Source organism: Schistocerca nitens, chromosome 4, assembly GCF_023898315.1.
Source record: "Schistocerca nitens isolate TAMUIC-IGC-003100 chromosome 4, iqSchNite1.1, whole genome shotgun sequence".
NCBI classification, from domain to species: Eukaryota; Metazoa; Arthropoda; class Insecta; order Orthoptera; family Acrididae; genus Schistocerca; species Schistocerca nitens.
In genome coordinates this window covers 204,317,143-204,337,222 of record NC_064617.1, presented here as the reverse complement: position 1 = coordinate 204,337,222, position 20,080 = coordinate 204,317,143, and the positions used below count along the sequence as shown (strand labels likewise).

At 43.9% G+C, this 20,080-nt stretch overlaps 1 protein-coding gene across 1 annotated transcript in view; it reads right to left on the bottom strand.

Moving 5' to 3' along the window:
- Nucleotides 1-20,080, bottom strand: part of LOC126253083 (protein Skeletor, isoforms D/E-like) — a 316,336-nt gene that overhangs the window by 187,498 nt on the left and 108,758 nt on the right. Inside the window, exons 5-6 of the mRNA XM_049954182.1 lie at nucleotides 18,174-18,336; nucleotides 12,992-13,251 (exon numbers count right to left, since the gene is read on the bottom strand). Coding sequence (XP_049810139.1) covers nucleotides 12,992-13,251; nucleotides 18,174-18,336 — 423 coding nt within the window. The remainder of the gene's footprint in view (nucleotides 1-12,991; nucleotides 13,252-18,173; nucleotides 18,337-20,080) is intronic.

The following is a 20,080-nucleotide window of genomic DNA, read 5'->3' as shown; positions in this document are numbered from 1 at the left end:
AAACAAGGCCCCCGGAGTAGACAACATTCCATTGGAACTACTGACGGCCTTGGGAGAGCCAGTCCTGACAAAACTCTACCATCTGGTGAGCAAGATGTATGAAACAGGCGAAATACCCTCAGACTTCAAGAAGAATATAATAATTCCAATCCCAAAGAAAGCAGGTGTTGACAGATGTGAAAATTACCGAACTATCAGTTTAATAAGCCACAGCTGCAAAATACTAACACGAATTCTTTACAGACGAATGGAAAAACTAGTAGAAGCCGACCTCGGGGAAGATCGGTTTGGATTCTGTAGAAATGTTGGGACACGTGAGGCAATACTGACCCTACAACTTATCTTAGAAGCTAGATTAAGAAAAGGTAAACCTACGTTTCTAGCATTTGTAGACTTAGAGAAAACTTTTGACAATGTTGACTGGAATACTGTCTTTCAAATTCTAAAGGTGGCAGGGGTAAAATACAGGGAGCGAAAGGCTATTTACAATTTGTACAGAAACCAGATGGCAGTTATAAGAGTCGAGGGACATGAAAGGGAAGCAGTTGTTGGGAAGGGAGTAAGACAGGGTTGTAGCCTCTCCCCGATGTTATTCAATCTGTATATTGAGCAAGCAGTAAAGGAAACAAAAGAAAAATTCGGAGTAGGTATTAAAATCCATGGAGAAGAAATAAAAACTTTGAGGTTCGCCGATGACATTGTAATTCTGTCAAAGACAGCAAAGGACTTGGAAGAGCAGTTGAATGGAATGGATAGCGTCTTGAAAGGAGGATATAAGATGAACATCAACAAAAGCAAAACGAGGATAATGGAATGTAGTCGAATTAAGTCGGGTGATGTTGAGGGAATTAGATTAGGAAATGAGACACTTAAAGTAGTAAAGGAGTTTTGCTATTTGGGGAGCAAAATAACTGATGATGGTCGAAGTAGAGAGGATATAAAATGTAGACTGGCAATGGCAAGGAAAGTGTTTTCAAAGAAGAGAAATTTGTTAACATCGAGTATAGATTTAAGTGTCAGGAAGTCTTTTCTGAAAGTATTTGTATGGAGTGTAGCCATGTATGGAAGTGAAACATGGACGATAAATAGTTTGGACAAGAAGAGAATAGAAGCTTTCGAAATGTGGTGCTACAGATGAATGCTGAAGATTAGATGGGTAGATCACATAACTAATGAGGAAGTATTGATTAGGATTGGGGAGAAGAGAAGTTTGTGGCACAACTTGACCAGAAGAAGGGATCGGTTGGTAGGACATGTTCTGAGGCATCAAGGGATCACCAATTTAGTATTGGAGGGCAGCGTGGAGGGTAAAAATCGTAGAGGGAGACCAAGAGATGAATACACTAAGCAGATTCAGAAGGATGTAGGTTGCAGTAGGTACTGGGAGATGAAGAAGCTTACACAGGGTAGAGTAACATGGAGAGCTGCATCAAAGCAGTCTCAGGACTGAAGACCACAACAACAACAACAGTTGCCACGCTAATTTTCTGGGTTGTAGCCAGTGTGTGATCAGGTACTTAACGCATTCATTGGATGGGTAGTGTACGATTTGGGCAGAAAGATACGTTTGTCAGTCAGTTATCGTTTCTTCCAGGATGGGTGCGCTTTCATGGTTCATAGGATAACGGAATGTGGGAGAGAACGTATAGGTTTGTGTCAAAAATGTGCAAATATAAATTACTGAGTGGAAGGACATATAAATTCACAGCTCGCAAATAACAGTCGGCCGCTTATATAGATAAGGAGGCCAGAAACCGCAGAGTTTGTCATTTTTGTGCTAGTGGGTTATGTTCACCCCGTGAGAGGCCATAAATTCCACACATGGAAGCCTGGACAGAGATGCTTTTCCTCCTGGTGAAATTTGACAGTAGGTTGGTTATACTTCTCCCATTTTCTGACACATGGATTAAATGTTACGAAATAGTCCACAAAACCATGGAAAATTCGCCGGTCTGTGTTTGAATGTCTGTCCCGAGACGACAGGAAGTTCTGGAATAGGGTGCTAGAACGTTACAGTTTCGGCAGCAAAATTCAGAATCTAATATTGCAAGGGACATATTGAGGTAATTAAATTACTTGAAGTGAGGAAACTGTAACAGCGTGTGAGCCTCAGATGATTCATGTGTAAAGTCCTTTCAGTGTTCTATTTCTTCAACTTTTTGCTAGGTAGTAAGAGCGTATATAGAGAGTAGAAGAGCCCACAGCAGTGATGAGAAACTTCCGATCCAGTGTACAAATTTAGGAATTTTCTGAACAAGTCAGGACCAGAGCTGCTTGGGTATGTATACCTTGCCTCGTGGGAAATAGCAAGGTGGGTGGGTGACCTGTAATTAGCTACACGGGGACCTGCGCCACCGTGTGCAAGAAGAGGGGGAGCCGTTACAGACTCAAGTTATACTGTGGCCCGAGAGAAATGTCCGGGTACTATGACCGCAGAGAAAATCCGAGTTTAAGCCGCAACTCGGCACGCAGCTTTAATCCATAGTAAAGTTTAATTGACTGTTATTTTACTCAGCTTCCCACTCCAAAGCACTGATATTTGTCGCTACGAATACGCTGTCAAATAGAACACATAGCGATATCTCAACGTTTTGGGAACCGTTCATACTGCAGCTTGTAGAAAAAAGGCGACAAAATTCTGTAATTTTGTATTTTTTAACAGCTTTGTATATCGTATACTTTTTCTATCTTCTCCAACAAGCAGGTGTCTCTGTGCTCTCTAGAAGCAAAGATGCAGATGTGGGAATGTGAGTGGTTACTGTCTGATCCATTTAATTCAGAGTACTCCATCTCCGTGGACTACTCTAAACTGACATTCGGGAGGAATTAAATGGAGTCTGAAACAAATAGCATTATTGTATGACTAACATTGGAGAAAAAGTGTACTTCTGCGATCCGTAATGCGCTGTAAAATCTGTGTAAAAGGAGGGTTGTCATACAGTAAGTTTAACTTTCGTCCAGTTTCATTAATCAATAATCACTTGAAGAATGACTGGCTGTATGCGAATGTACAAGCCGTATGTAGTCCAAGTGAAACTCCGCTGTCTGTATAGGAACGTTATGTATGAGGGGCAGTCAAATGACAACGGGAAAAATGGAGAAAAATAAGTAAACTGTTTATTACGTCAAAAGTAATGGCCATAATTGGTAATACATTTATCTCACTGATGGCCAGTGTGTTCGTGGGAAATATTTGTGGCTGCCTACGGAACCATGATTATACTCAGGTGTCCACCTCTACGTCCGAAGGGAATCAATGGCCACAAATGTCTTTCTTCAGGGCTCCTAAAATTTGGAAATCGCACGGAAAGACAGCGGAACTTCTGCAGCGTAGCAGAAACAAACTTGGCACCATGTGGTCGGGCATTTTGCTGGCAGGTTATTTCAACTACTCTGCAGGAGTTTCGCTGTCTCCCCGTGCGATTTCCAAATTTTTTGAGCACTGAAAAAAGACATTTGTTACCATCGATTTGATCCGGACAACGTGGTTCCGTAGACAATCGCAAACATTTTGCACGAAGGCAACGACCGTCTTATCTCACAGTGGAGTAAATGTATTGACGATTATGACGATTACTTTTGGCGTAATAGACAATTTACTTACTTCTTTCTATCTGTCTCATTTTTATCTGATTGCCCCTTACAGAAGACTATATTCCTGCAAACCTTTTTAGAAATTTCTTAGCCACATTACATGCTTATTCCAGTTCCGATTTTTCATTTCTGTGACACCCTCCCATATTTGTTATACAAGTGTTTTATATCCCTGTCATATGCTAACTGCAATCCCACAGAATCCTCTTCATATCCCAGCCCACAGACATTCACTTACGGTGCATGAATTATGTCAGTTGTGACTCATGAATCGTATAGTCAAAGGCAACCTTTCCTGAAATGCGCGTTCGTAACAATCGAGCTTCTCTGAAACGCAGGGTCTCCTAAAATCAGCCTAATTACACGATGTGTCCCACCGATATTTGAGCAAGACGCTCTCCACTCTGCACTCAGACGTTGATCACGGATTTGCGGATCTGCGCTAGTGCAGGAAAATTAACAACACTTGAGGAGGCGACGACTGATGGATCTACATAGAAACTGACACTACCAGTTAGAGTAAAGCTTCGTAGCTCCAGATACCTAAGAACGTAAGCTATATTACATTTGATCGTAATATAAAGCTTAGGATGTAATGAAATGTTGCAATTGTACATTCTAAATAACTGTGTGAAGAACAGGAGAGCCTTTGCCAACCGCAGCCCAAGTTACAATGACCTGAGTATGTGACTGCTAAGCGATGATGCCTTAAAGCTCCTGATTCACATAGCTTGAGCTAATGCCTTGGCTTGCTTCTCAATTCTATCCAGAGACTCTAATAGAATGACCGAGCGAGGTGGCGCAGTGGTTAGCACTCTGGACTCGCATTCTGGAGGACGACGGTTCAATCCCGCGTCCGGCCATCCTGATTTAGGTTTCCCGTGATTTCACTAAATCGCTCTAGGCAAATGCCGGGATGGTTCCTTTGAAAGGGCACGGCTGGCTTCCTTCCCCGTCCTTCCCAAATCCGATTAGAGCGATGACCTCGCAGTTTGGTTTCTTCCCCCAAACAACCCAACCCCTCTAATAGAATGAGGGAGTATGACACTATTGGTGGAGATCCACCAGTTGGATAGTTCCGTTAAATCTGCCTGGCCTGCTCCCTAGTTTTCGAGTGTAGTTGGTTACGACAAGGTACCAGTTTTCAACCTTTTCTGTTTATGCTTTCCATAGACATCCATGCCAACAAAAACACAACACTGCAGGTATTCATCAGTCGACCATGTGATAGAGACCCTCACTTGACACTTAAGAGCAGATCGGATGAAGGCAACAGCAAACTTACTCGCCCAAAGCGGTAGTACTGGATTCTCGAACTGTTCACAATAGCCACTTACTGTATGTGAGACGGACGCGATGCGGTAGTATGGAGAGTTGGTATATTAAATGCCAATTTTTTTCTTGTAGCAGTTCTTTTGCGAACTTTTCTGTTGATCTTTGTTGTGATGTGAAGGAGAAGTTCGAGGCTGAAAGTCTAGAGGTTCAGGGGTGCCAACTTTCTTAACTGAAACATATGCACCAAGAGTTGCACAAATGTCTCTCAATGGAAATGTGACTTTATTGGCATCGGTTAGGTTGCCTTTTTAGTATCTTTTATATTTCTAAGATCACATTTTATTTCAGTGGCTTACTATCTTCATCACGTCCGCTATAGGAGAGAGTTATTTGTAACAACCTGCTTCTAAACATCGATTTCAGTTAACAAAACATTTGTTTGTATACGTTATTTAATTTAAAAGTAATTTATATTTAGTACGTTTTCCACTCATTTACTTCGGTGCAATCATTAAAATAGCTGTGGCGTCACTCATTTGTTTTTGAGGAGTTTTCTATGTCGTTAAAGATCGAATCACATTGATAAAAACCTGTATGAAGAAAATAAGGCTGCTTTAACACTTAAAGAAGAGGTTTCATCTATAGAGAGTCAGAAGTAGATGATGTTTGTTAAATGTAAAATTTCTGGTAAGTATATTTCTGATATGTGTCCAGGTGTAAATCATTTCAAAAGAGAAAAACAGTGCTGCAGTTGTAAGAACATAGGTGCCAGTATTCATTTACGAATATAAGTAAGTGCATTTAACTCAGGAAAAAGAACGCTGATATCGAACTTCATATAAGATTTACGCAACTCAAAATTTGTCTTACTTTATCTATTTAGATTAGGTTGTTCTTTCCAAAAGACACCAAGAAAAGTCGGTTTATCTACCGTAAGCGCAGTAAAATTTGTTGCCAGTTGAGCGCACACAGATCCCGGCCTATTATGCGGCGTGCGTACCGTCGATAGGAATGGAACTGCGATATTAACGGAGGTTTGTTGCTAATGACATTTCAGTCAATTTGGAGGGTGTGCAGCAAGCACGTCTAAGACCACAGCTCGCGGCGCCTGACTAAATCAGTACCCTATTATTTATGCAGAGAAATTGAGTTTTCAGACCTGTTGTACATCTAGAAATAAGAAGTACGATAAAAAAATTGGCGGATAGTGAAAAATGTGGCAATGATTGTACAGGTAGTGAATGCTGTCAGTAAGTGTTTCCTTCATGATGGACCGAATGAAATGTGATGCAAATAACTGTCTATTGTGACCCTGATAGTTGTCAACTCTATTCAGCATGGAACTGGTAGTATTAGGTATAATCTACTATGATGATAGATCTGTCACATGCGTCAATGAAATTTCCAGCAGTTGTAATCTATAGCGACCTACGCTTGTCAGTCAATATGTTGCGCCATAAATCTTTCTGAATGATGGCGTTAACACTGTTCTAAGTAATCTCTTTGTATCAGACTCGGAATAACTGATTTTGTGACAGCATATATCGCACTTGGTAAATCTCGCCTGTCGTCCTGGTTGTCGCCAGTAGATCTAAACCAATTATGATGTTAATTGTTCCATAAAGTTTCGAGAAAACTGGAGAATGTCTATAAATTGCTGCCCCGATGTTTCGCTTCATAGTCTTCTGATCATCATCAGGTGCATATTGGTGGAAGTTCACTGAATTCCTGGCGCATTTACTATGTACTCACAGCTCTTACGATCGTGACGATATTCGTATTTCCAACGATTCCTTATGGCCCTGGTCTCAGGATCGTTTCCCGGCATACATTCCAGGTTTTTCTGTCGCGGAAAGAACTGGAATGGTGTACATTTGAAAGACTTCGGTTGCTCACAACAACACTTTTCAATTGAGCGTGAAAGTGCGCCACATATTTGTCTTCTGTTCTCGCACCAGAGTAGCATAGTCAGTTAGGCGGCATTAAGGTGCATTTACACCTTTGCGACTTTCCGTGCGCACTAGGTGCATGCAACTGTTGCACGAAGACGCAAGGAGGCGCAAGCGTCTGAGTTGTGCGCAGGGGCGCGCAGGTGTCTCCCCGTACCAAACAGGAAGATACCTGCTCCTATTTCCATGTGGGGCAAGCACAGTCACACGGCGACTAGCCACAAGGTGCACAGGTGTAAACGCATCTTCACTCTACCTGGCTCAGGCAAATTTCGCTGAGCAGTCTCATTCAGGTGGTGCGTCCTGCGAAACTCGAAGTCTTCGATCTGAATTAGCCAATACGAACCTATGCTGCTTGAAATCGAATGGAGACAACGGGTTTTGAAGATAAAAGCCCTATACGACCGCCTCACGCGTGATAATGACTTTCTGGTTGTGGTTTTGCGCACGGCAGATGCAGGTGTGCAATTTCAACTACCTTTCTGAGGCCGCTGCATACTTTTGATATAATCGTGCATTTCGTGTGTATCTTGCGCCTTGGCAGATTGTGTTACTTTTGAATCAGACAGGTACAGGATATATTCTAGCGACACTTGTTTGATAAAATTATGAAGAAAACTTACTTTTCTTTGGGATGAAATCGGCACCAAGTGGCTCAGCAGAGAGTGATATTCATTTGGTATAATCAAATCCATGAAAAATAATGGTAAAGAAACTATCTTTCTCTCTCTCTCTCTCTGTCTATCTATCCATCTCGCTCTCTCTTTCTCAATGTCAGCTTTTTTGAAATTTTTGATTATGTGATGTGCAGATGTTTTGCTGATTTTTGCGTGGTGTTTCAGACGCATTGTAAGCACACACATAGGGTTCTCTTTCGTGTTTACAGTACTTTTGAGCATTAGAATATCTTTCTACCACAGTTTGGCTTTCATCTTTTCGTTACTGTAAATGGTTTCCTTTGTCCGACCTGCAACCATGGAACTTTATATGTTTGCACTAGTATACTGTTTCCTTATAGTATCTGCTCCCCTTTTTATTATTTATTCACAGTACGAAATACACTTCTTTTACTTTACAGTTGACTTACGTTGTCTTTCATTTATAGCTATCAATAAGTTACCGAGTCGGAGCTTGCTGATGTGTGCTGTTCGAAGCAACATCACCAGATCAGTCTCTTCAATACACTTTTTTAATGTTATTAGGAGCTGTAAGTTATCTAAGTGCTTAATTTCATATTACACACATGAAAATACATTATCTAGCTCTAGTTTTGTCTGTAAGGTGGAACCTAATACGCAGACAGGCATTAAAGCAACAACTTTACTTTGTAAATCTTATGAAAATGTGTGTTTGTGGAACTTTTAACGAATCTCTCCGTTGTGCTTGCGAAAGCACTACCATTGTTCTTAGAGTTTACGAGTCAGATTGTGTTATCAGGGAACAATGCTTAGATTTTGCCCAATTTGAAACATTTTGCAAGAGGAAGGTAGACTTCCACACTTCATGGGCATGTGCAAGCACGCAATTTTAACAGCCGACGATATACAGATTTTGCGGCGTCGAAGGAATTTTCCTCGACGCACTCGGAGTGTCGCTCACAGCTACGTTGGGACAAGAGCTTTAAATCTCCCGCCGATGCGAAGCCGGGCGATATCGCTCTTCCATCGTTGGCTGTTCTCCCCTCATGGGGGGGGGGGGGGGGGGCGCCACACATACAAGCCACCAGAGGACGAGAAACTGAAGTGACATAACTGCCCGCGCCTCTGACTGGCTGGCTCACCTCTTTGTGGAGTCGCAATTCAGATCCAGTGCATTATACACTTATTCACATGAGTACACAAGATTCCAGTGAGGACATTACATCAACATAACACGAAGCTACTACACATTTCTGATATTCATAGACTCATACAGGTTGAAAATTGCTTAAACAGACAAACTGTGGGAGGTTGCACGGGAAACCAATGCAAACAGTTTTCTCTAATTTTGTAACTACCTGTGAGCAGTTTTTAATCAAGTAAAGGGGGTCATCGCTCTTAGCACCCATGGAATTGCACGTAACGTGGAGACTAATCAGAAGAATGTAAGAAACTTCCTCCACGAGCGATTGTTTATCCTTTTCACTTACAGCGTGTGCACAGCCTGGAACCAGATGGTTATTCATTCAGAGCACAGTTTTCGCAGTGCTGTCTGGAACAGTGTCAAATGAGCCCCTCATTTCTGTCCTCTGTGCTGTTTACAGATGAAGCAACGTTCGGGCGTGATGGGGTCTTCAACATCCACATTTCGCATGGTTTGAGTGTGGTTAATCCACGTGTCACATTTATCCGCGGTCATCAGTTGTGGTTCTACGTGACCGTGTGGGAAGATGTTTTGGTGACTGTTTAATTGGGATATATCTCCTACCCTAGGCCATTAAATGACAGGCATTATTGCAATGTCCTCGCCAGAGCATTGTCAGAGCTGCTGGATGACATGCCACTCGCTACCAGACAGCGGAAGTGGTTCCAGCAAGACGGGGCGCCGACACATTTCCTGTACCATGGTCTATTCGATTCCCTGATGTCACCCCTCTAGACTTTTTGTGTGACGAGAGATGTGCAGCCTTGTTTACAAAACCCCTGTTGATTCCGTTGTAGGGGCAGTAGGAATTACGAACATTCCTGCAGTCTTTAACCGTGTTATACACGACATGGCCCACCTATGTATCCTATGTTCCTATTGCAACTATATTAATATTGTTGTCTCTAGGTAATGAAAAATAACCTCTTGTTTATGTTACGTTTTGTCCACATTAGAAAAAGTGTTTTCATTGCCCCATGCAACCTCCCAGAGTTTATTAATTTAATTATTTTTCGTCCAGAGAAAACTCCCTCTACCAGTTTAAAAATACCGTCACAAGAAAATATAACGTGGGAAAAATATTTGTTTCAGTGTCCCGTGCAACCTCCCACAGTTTTTTGGTTTAAATAATTTTCGTCTTTTACAAGTGTATTAGCATTCAAGACCATTTGTTAAAGTCAAAAACTTTACTCTTTTTGTTTGAAATTCAGCACCACGGGAGAACCTACAGCATTCAGAGTTATGTGTAACTCAAGTGTACATAGCGTAAATAAACTTGTAAATGTCTTATCTTTTTGTAGATATCTGACTATGTTTATTGGCCACCTCCACTAATGACACAGTAGATATAAGATATTCTATTAGTCCTCTGAGTTCACAACAGGCACTTTGCAAACATGAAAGTAAAAGCAATAATTTCATCTTGAACGCCGCGCGGTTTAGGGCGTCCTGCACGGGCTGCGCGGCCACTCCCTGCGGAGGTTCGAGTCCTCCCTGGAGAGTGGGTGTGTATGTTGTTCAAAATGTTCAAATGTGTGTGAAATCTTATGGGACTTAGCTGCTAAGGTCATCAGTCTCTAAGCTTACACATTACTTAATCTAAATTATCCTAAGGACAAACACACACACCCACGCCCGAGGGAGGACTCGAACCTCCGCCGGGACCAGCCGCACATTCCATGACTGCGGCGCCCCTGACCGCTCGGCTAATCCCGCGCGGCTGTGTATGCTGTTCTTAGCATGAGTTAGTTTAACTTAGTTTAAGTAATGTGTAAGCCTAGGGACCGATGACCTATGCAGTTTGGTCCCTTAGGAATTCACACACATTTTGAACATTATCTCGAACTCTTCCGTTGGTTCGTGTTTGCATACAAAAATAACAAGTTGGGATTATGGGTCTGCCTAGGTGAAAAACACTTTTGTTACTTATTTATTTATTCCCAAACTAGTTTTAGCGACAAATATCGCAATTATCAGTGGGTTCTTTGATTCTGAAACATGCAGAAATAACATACTTACAGAACATTGTAAAATATTATTACATATGTTTTTCTTGGTTCCGAAAATTGTTGTCTGTGAACAATACGTCACAGCATCGTTTTACGTGTGTTGCCACTGCTTCCGGCATATTTTCTGCGTTTTTTGGTGCAGTTTTTCTCGGTATACATCGTGTCAGCTGCAGTTGTATGAGTGGCTGTTAGTAAACAAATACAAAAGCGTGAACTAATGTATGTCAACACTATACAATTGGGATTGCGGTAGTGTTGTGGATAGAATTTTAGAGTACTAGGTTCTTACAAAGTTTGTCATGTACTCACGTTCGTTGGACGGCTTGCAAGTACTTTTACACACAGAAAAAACATAACTTTCGCGCCTTGTTCGTAATCCAAGACATTACGCCATCTTGCTGTTCGCGTGTATCGCGATAAATTCATCGCATATCGAGAAAGTTATGAAAATTGTAGCTGGCGTTCTGACGACTTCTGTTCCTTGTTTATGTCTTTGTGTGTGTTGGGGGAGTGGTTTTATGTGTGTGTGTTCTCTGTATCCTGTGTCACTTTTCTAGAGTGGTAGTAGAGAGCTCTAAAGAGTGACAGCACACATTCCACTTTCACAGAACATCTAATGAACAAAAACCACCACCCCAATAATGTAGAAAGTGATCTACAGAGCCTGAAACGCAGCAACAATTTATGGCGAAAACTAACAATAGAAGAAAATTATTGTAAACAAAAGACTGCGGTAAAAGGGAAAACGTAAAAAACGAAAACACACTTTTGAATAACACACTCTTTACCGCTCTAAGAGAACTGACAGGACACACTCACTCTCACGCACACATACACACACACACACACACACACACACACACACACATAACCACGCGCGCGCGCGCGCACACACAAAACCGCACCCCCAACACACACACAGACAGAAATAAGGAACAGAAGTCATCAGAACTTCCGCTAAAATTTTCATAAGCTTCTCGCAATATGCGATACATTTCTCGCGACACACGCGAACAGCAAGATGGCGCAATGGCTCTGAACATTATGGGACTTAACTTCTGAGGTCATCAGTCCCCTAGAACTTAGAACTACTTAAACCTAACTAACCTAAGGACATCACACACATCCATGCCCGAGGCGGGATTCGAACCTGTGACCGTAGCGGTCGCGCGGTTCCAGACTGTAGCGCCTAGAACCGCTCGGACACTCCGGCCGGCGATGGCGTAATGTTTTGGATTGCGAACAAGGCGCAAAAGTTATGTTTTTCTGTGTATAAAAGTAGTTACCAGCCGTCCAACGTAAGTGAGTACATGCCAATCTACGCAACAACCTAGTACGCTCCAAAACTGTATCCATAGCAATACCGCAATCCCAATTGCATAACAGTGACATGCATAAGTTCATGTTTTGGATTTGTTTGCTAGTAGCCACTCATACAGTTGCAGATGACGTGAAGTATGCCGAGAAAGGGCCAAAAAAAAAAAAAAAAAAAAAAGCCACAGAAAATACCTAAAAGATGCTGCGACGTATATTGAATAAGGTATTACGAAATTATTCGCAGAAAACAATATTTGGAACCAGGGAAAACACACGTAATAATGTTTTACAATGTTTCATAAGTGTGCTGTTTCTACACGTTTTAGAATAAAAGAACGCACTGATGATGACAAAATTGTCGCTGGAACTAGTTTGAGAGTAAATAAATAAATAACAACATTGTTTTACATCAGGGCGGACCCATTTATTTATTTATTCGTACGGCTCACATGCAGTTTAAAATTTCAGGTGTAACATTAGCAATACTATGTATAACAGGAATACGAAAATATAAAACTACATATAAAACTATCTAAATGTCAATGTCTAGGTTCCTAATCAGTGTAAGAACCGTATCGTCAGTTTCATGAGGTCGCTTCTACTCCCCTGGTAGGAACGCAAGGGGCGTTCATCTCAAATGCGCTTGATTGTCTGGTTTGGAGACCCACAATCACAAACCGGAGACTCTGTAGCACCCCATTTGTAAAGAGAGTCTGTGCACCGTCCTTGCTCAGTGCGAGCTTCGTTGAATTTGACCCACAGTTTCCTGTCGAGTTCTGTGCCTGCAGTATCTCAGTTATACCAGAATCCCGTATTGTCGATGGAAGTAAAAGGCCAAAAGCAACAAGAGGAAAAATAAAAGCGGAACAGTCTGAGAAAGTCGTCTTAATAGGGTTGGTGAGCAGAACGACGTTTGCAGCTGTCGAGGCCGGGCGGCCGAACGGAATCCCAGGACCACAGTAGAGCAGAGCAGAGCAAGCAGCGGGAAGCGGAGCCGGTGCCTACCTGGGCGGAGACGCCGAGCATCTTGAGCGAGGGCGGCACGTTCATGTTGGCTGGGACGCGCACGTGGCCGAAGTCGACGGCGAACGCCTCACACCAGACGCCGAAGTGGCCGATCTCGTGCACGGTGAGGTCGGCGGGCAGCGTCAGCACCAGCGTCTTGCGGTCGTAGCGCCGCAGCGGCTCCTCGCGCCCGTTCTCGTCCGGCACACGCGTCCCCTGCGAGCTGGGCTTGCTGCCGCGGCCCACCCAGAACTTGGCGTCTGGCAGAGAAGAGAGTGCGGTCAAAGTACAAGGTCAAAAAAATTCATGATAAAAGGCTAAATGTACAGACGGGTGGCTCTGTTGGCTGAGAGACTCGAAGGGAAGGTAGAGCCGCCTGGAAAGGTTTTTTCTATGTTTTGCATACAACGGCACTTTCCTTCGCGAAGTATGAGAGCTGTGTGCTTTAGTATATCTGATAGGCGTAAGTGAATGTATTGGGGTGTGGTGTCAAGTTCTTTTATTGGATGCTCATGTGAAAAATGGTACCGGTGCATTGCCTACAGCTCTCGAATAAAATTAAGGGGATCAGTAAGGTTAATGCCCCAACCCGACGCATGGATCTATGCCAACGTATCTGTTGTATCAGGGTCGGTACCAACCTACCGGCGTACCATAGTTGGCAACTGGCACTGAACATTATGGGACTTAACATCAAACACATCCATGGCCGAGGCAGGATTCGAACCTGCGACCGTAGCGGTCGCGCGGATCCAGACTGAAGCGCCTAGAACCGCTCGGCCACACCGGCCGGCGTTGGCAACTGAACTGCAGCTTTCTGTCCAGCGACGAGAGCGGTCGTGAGGTATCTGCCGGACCCAATTGAGCACCCCCTCTGAGCCAGGCCTCCAGCGGCTTTGGACAACGTGCGCCTTCGACCGCCACGACATACACTGAATAGCCAAAGACACTAGTACACCTGCCTAATATCGTGTAGGACCCCCGCGAGCACGGAGAAGTGCCGCAACAAGGCGCGCCATGTACTCGACTAATGTCTGAACAAGTGCTCGAGGGAATTGACACCATGAATCCTGCAGGGCTGTCCGTAAATCCGTAAGGTGACGAGGGGGTGTAGACCTCTTCTGAACTGCATGTTGCAAGGCATCCCATATATGAAACCTCCTGGCAGATTAAAACTGTATGCCGGACCGAGACTCGAACTCGGGACCTTTGACTTTCGCGGGCAAGTGCTCTACAAACTGAGCTACCCAAGCACGACTCCCGCCCCCTCCACACAGCTTTAATTCTTCCAGTACCTCGTCTCTTACCTTCCAAACTTCACAGAAGCTCTCCAGCGGGAGACCTTCTGTGAAGTTTGGAAGGCAGGAGACGAGGTACTGGAAGAATTAAAGCTGTGATGACGGGGCGGGAGTCGTGCTTGGGTAGCTCAGTTTGTAGAGCACTTGCCCGCGAAAGGCAAAGGTCCCGAGTTCGAGTCTCGGTCCGGCATACAGTTTTAATCTGCCAGGAAGTTTCATATCAGCGTACACTCCGCTGTAGAGTGAAAATTTCATTCTAGAAACATCCCATATTTGCTCAATAATGTTCATTTCTGGGGAGTTTGGAGGCCAGTGGAAGTGTTTAAAGTCAGAACAGTGTCCCAGAAGCCACTTGGTAGCAATTGTAGACGTGTGGGGTGTCGCATTGTGTTACTGGAATTGCCCAAGTCCGTCGGAATGCACAATGGAAATGAATGGATGCAGGTGATCAGACAGGATGCTTGCGAACCTGTCGCTTGTCAGAGTCGTATCTAGACGTATCAAGGGTCCCATATCATCCAACTTTACACGCCCCACGCCATTTAAAGATCCTCCACCAGCTTGAACGGTCCCCTGATGACATGCAGGGTCCTTGGATTCATGAGGTTGTTTCCGTACCCGTACACGTCTATCCGCGCGATACAGTTTGAAACGAGACTCGTCCGACCAGGCAACATGTTTCCAGTCATCAACAGTCGAACGTCGGTGTTACTGTGCCCAGTCATCAAGGGTACGCGAGTGGGTGTTCGTCTCCGAAAGCCCACATGGAGGATGTTTCGTTGTGTGGTTCGCACGCTGACACTTGTTGACGGCCCAGCATTGAAATCTGCAGCAGTTTGCGGAAGGGTTGCACTTCTGTCACATTGAACGATTCTCTTGAGTCGTCATTGGTCCCGTTCTTGCAGGAACGTTTTCCGGCCGCAGCAATGTCGAAGATATGATGTTTTGCCGGATTCCTGATATTCGCGGCACACTCGTGAAATGCTCGTACGGCAAAATCTCCACATTATCGCTACATCAGAGATGCTGTGTCCCATCGCTCATGTGCCGACTTTAACACCACTTTCAAACTCAGTTAAGTGTTGATAACATGCCATTGTAGCAGCAGTAATCGATTTAACAACTGTATCAGACGCTTGTTGTCTTATATAGGCGTTGTCGACCACAGCGCCGTATTCTGCTTGGTTACGTATCTCCGTATTTGAATACGTATGCCTGTACCAATTTCTTTGGCGATTCAGTGTAGGATGGCCGGCAGTAGCGACCAAGCCATTCACGCTCGGAGCCACTTCGCTACGTCACCTTCGTTAGCGCCTCATATTTGCGGACATTGTGATAGCTGGAGTCTGTTTCTTGCTCTAGTACTTGACTCTGCATATTTGGAGCAACATGAATTAAATGAATCTTCTGTTTCTTGTGTTAGCTTGTTCGCTAATCATTTCTGCTCCTGTCCAGCTTTCGTACGACGGTAGTTGCTGCACCGCTCTGTAGCCCACTTCTCCTTACCGTTGTGTATGAAGTCGTACACAGCAATATCCTCTCTTCATGAGGGACTGCAGACAGTGTGAAGTTCCTCTTGTTTTTGGGCAGCATTTTATTTTCTGGGACTCTGCAGCTAGCAGAGTAGTTCGGTGCCTTAAGCAGCGCTGCAGAATACGGTAGGACCGAGTGAGAAGCCGGTTCTCATGTTGACATTGGTAGCGAATGGACCATGGGGTGTAGTAGTGAGCCATTGTAGCGCGGAGAGGTGCACGAGCCGTGAGGAAAGATCTTTTTTGACAATCTATACGTATCACTGGCGCTCTGGCGCTATACTCATAATTTTATTTATTAAATAGAATTTTATTTATTAAATTCAAATGTCGAAGTCCACTTTTGGCATAGCAAATACAAGGAGTAGCCTACGAGTGATTAGAACTTTAATACAAAAATAAGACTATGCAGTAAACCAGTTAAATCAGTAGACAAATGAATTTTATTAAGGTTTCGACGACGTGCGATTAGCTACAAGGTATGCAAGAGATTTCAGCTTCGCGCCAACCTCGCCAGTCGGTGATAGGAGGTTCTCAGAGCTTCGCGATAATTCTCATTAATTGTCCCGTCTCGACTGATCACATGTTTCGGTTACTCTGAATCATCTTCTGGTCTAAGTAGTTGCATCAGCAACCCGCCTTGTCTACACAGAACCACATATCAGAGGCCGGCCGCGGTGGTCTCGCGGTTCTAGGCGCGCAGTCCGGAACCGTGCGACTGCTACGGTTGCAGGTTCGAATCCTGCCTCGGGCATGGATGTGTGTGATGTCCTTAGGTCAGTTAGGTTTAAGTAGTTCTAAGTTCTAGGGGACTTATGACCACAGCAGTTGAGTCCCATAGTGCTCAGAGCCATTTGAACCATTTTAACATATCAGAGGATAGGTCTGCACATACAGTACTTTTTGCTGATTGTAAGGAAGAGTTAAAAGGCCTCAGGCCACCTGCGGACACCAAAAGTATTCCGAAGAAGATTCCAGCAGTGCGTTCGAAATATCAGGTTTATAGAAAAGGTGGAAAGGACTGTCTGCTGACAACTTGCATTATTCTTTCATTAACGATGGTCACAGAAGCCTGCCTATTTATACAAACAATACTTCAAATAGAAACAAATTAGGTGTGACATGTTAGCTTTTTTTTACCGAGAACTGTAATAATACAACGTGTATTAGCCATTGTAAGCTCATGGGATCTCATCACAGTGCCATCACCTGATAGGACACATTCAAAATGTTCTTTCGTTTGATCGTGAATTATGGTATGTACAGGGTGCAAATCATAACGATTTACAGCATACCACAGTGGTGTAGGGGAAGTTGTGACAAGCAATTTGATAGGACGCTTGCGGTCTATCAAGCGGGAAAACAGCCTCAGATTGACCTACAAAAGCCACGTAAGCGCCGCGTGACGTTTTCAATATCCTCTCGCCCACTTACGACGCCGGCTTAGACGGCAGTTCCGTTAACATTATCAATTTAAACTTTCCCGTGAGGGTGATGAAATAAAAAAAAAACTTTTGTAATCGTTTTGCGAAAACTAATTTCGTTTAAATTTCATCTAAGCTTAATCCTTACAAGCACAATAGTTTCGTAATAAGGTCAGACGAACAACACAATTTACTTCTCAATTTTATGCTGTCAAAATTCACAATAATTGGAGTTTTACACAAACCTCAGTTTATATTCTGTAAATGCAAGATCAAGAGTTTTTAATATTCAAGGATGATTTTAGACAGAATCTCCCGGAGCGCGCATGCGATTTAGTTTACGCGGCTTTTGTAGGCCCGTTCCCCCAAGTGTGCTGAATCAATGTATTTGTCTCAACTTCACTTACACCAATGTGGTTCTCTGTAAACAGTTATCATTTACTCCCCGTATATGTGCAAAAGATGTGCAACGTTAAAGACGGGTTACCCACAAATTTTCCCACGCGATCAATGTAGACACATCTGAATGTAATCAAATCGACACGATTTATATGATGAGTTCAGGAGCCGTTTGAGTCGTATCGCTGATTTCAGTGAAATGATACGGTAACCAGGATAGAAATCTTGTAATAAGGTTATCGGTAATGATTTACCATTTGACAGAGCAGAGCAATATTTTGATTTATTGTTTACAAATAGAGATGCTATATTTGCACAATATATTCATTCTACATGATTCTAAGTAGATGAGATTGAACCCTATCAGTAAGCCGTGATTGGCGTACAGCAGGACGTCTAGTGCTACACAACAAATCAGAAGAGAATATTCACTAAATCTATAACCATGTAAAGATGCAGATAGGACTCTGTTTTACAACGTGAAAATAAAAGAAAAGTATTCGGCCAAATTAAAGCGGTCATTACTAACCTGGAGCTTCACCATCGTATGAGAAGTGGGGCACGAGCAGTGTCTGGGCGTCGACGATGACGATGTTGTCCGATGACACGGCGTGCACGCCGTCCAGCGGATCGATCTTCTGCGGTTTCGGATAGTCGAAGTTCTTGGGGATTTTCACGTCGCCGAAGTTCACCTGCAACAGCACAGCCACCGTAGCATGAGAAATTTCGTGTTTACGTATGGACTGGTTTAACTTTGTCGCTTAGGACGGCAGATGTTTAAGTATTTGTTCTGAAATAGGCATCTCACAATCTCACTTCGTTTTTGTTTTATTTATTTATCTTTAGTTCGTTTGGCGTCGTGATCCCCATACTTAAGTCTCTCCTTTAAAAGTTGTGAAGAAGAACATGACTAATGTCCAATTTATATTTTCTATAATGTTATTTATTGATCTCTTGTATAAATGACTTTAGGTGACCGAATAGTCAAACTAACAGAACTCATTAAAAGAAAAAAATAATCATGATTGAGCCGTGCGTGGCTCGTGTTCGTGCCATCTATTATGTAACATCTTGTTTTTACCATACGGCCAACTCGTCATTTTAATTTAAATTACTGGTGTCACTGAATTGCTGTCTTGCCTGCCTGTGAGCGGCACCAGAAGCGCGTGTCGATAAGTGCACTGTTGTACTATCTCTGGGCGACCGATAGTATTTCCGGGTCGTCGTGTGTTTGGTAGTTAGTTGGAGACTGTAGCAGCAGTGCAGTCGGGTACGGAGCCCCAGTGAGGTGCGCACAGCCATCACCAGTTGGGACGACCGTTGGTTGGTCGTTCGGTCGGTCGTCTCATCGACGACGTGTATTTGGGTCGGTTCCTTCCCATGCAGAGATGTCGGTTGTGTTCCCTCTGGATGGTTGGATCCGAGCCAGTGTCTCCGGGACGTCGTCCGTCCGAAGGAAGTCAGTGAGTTAGAGACACACCAGCAGTGCAGTCGGGCATGGAGCAGCAGTCGCGGACGGACCAGCAGTCTAGTCGGTCTGTTGGCATGGAGCAGCAAGCAAGTCCCCGTCGTGCGGAGTCAGGCTGGAGCCGCTGGCGGCGTGCATGCTCGGTTGGAGTGTGAGGTGCTGCTTGCTAGTGCTACGAAGTTCGTCGCCCACCAATGTTGGATATGAAAGTTGAGTCTTCACTTAACTTACTATCGAGCCTCAACTGTTTACATTTCTTTGTTTGATCCTGGTTGTTGCTTTTGGGACATTCCGGCGGGCAAACGACGTGTGTGTATTTAAGTCGGGTAAGATTCCAGCTGTCTTCCAGTGTAATTTAACTTTATTTATTCCGTGTTATTGAAGTTCACCAGCGGTATCTTCTGTCTTGTAGCCGTTGATGTTCCGGTTACCTGCCACGGTCGTTGACGTAATTTTAGGCAGTGTATTTTCCTCCTCACGTTGTTGCTGTCCAGTGCGGCGTGTAGTTCGACAGCTGAGGTGTTGTTAGTCGCTGCGGACGTCAATATTCTGTGTGTCGTTTTATTGAAATCTTGTGCGGTAGCGTTCTCGCTTCCCCCGCCCGGGTTCCCGGGTTCGATTCCCGGCGGGGTCAGGGATTTTCTCTGCCTCGTGATGGCTGGGTGTTGTGTGCTGTCCTTAGGTTAGTTAGGCTTAAGTAGTTCTAAGTTATAGGGGACCATTTGAACCATGTTGAAATCTTGTGGTAGTTTTGATGGTTGCAGGTAGTGGTAAATGCAAGGCTATAGAAACATCTGTTGTGGATGTAACAGTAAGGTCTGGGGCACAAGCCCATGACTGGCCTGGCTGCAGGTAGGTTCCAATCTTTCTCTTTGCCACGGCAGTAGGAAGGGATGGACCCCTCGCACTAGCCGCCTTTTACCCATGCCAAAGAACCCGGGCACTCATTTTGACAGCAGGGTGTGTGG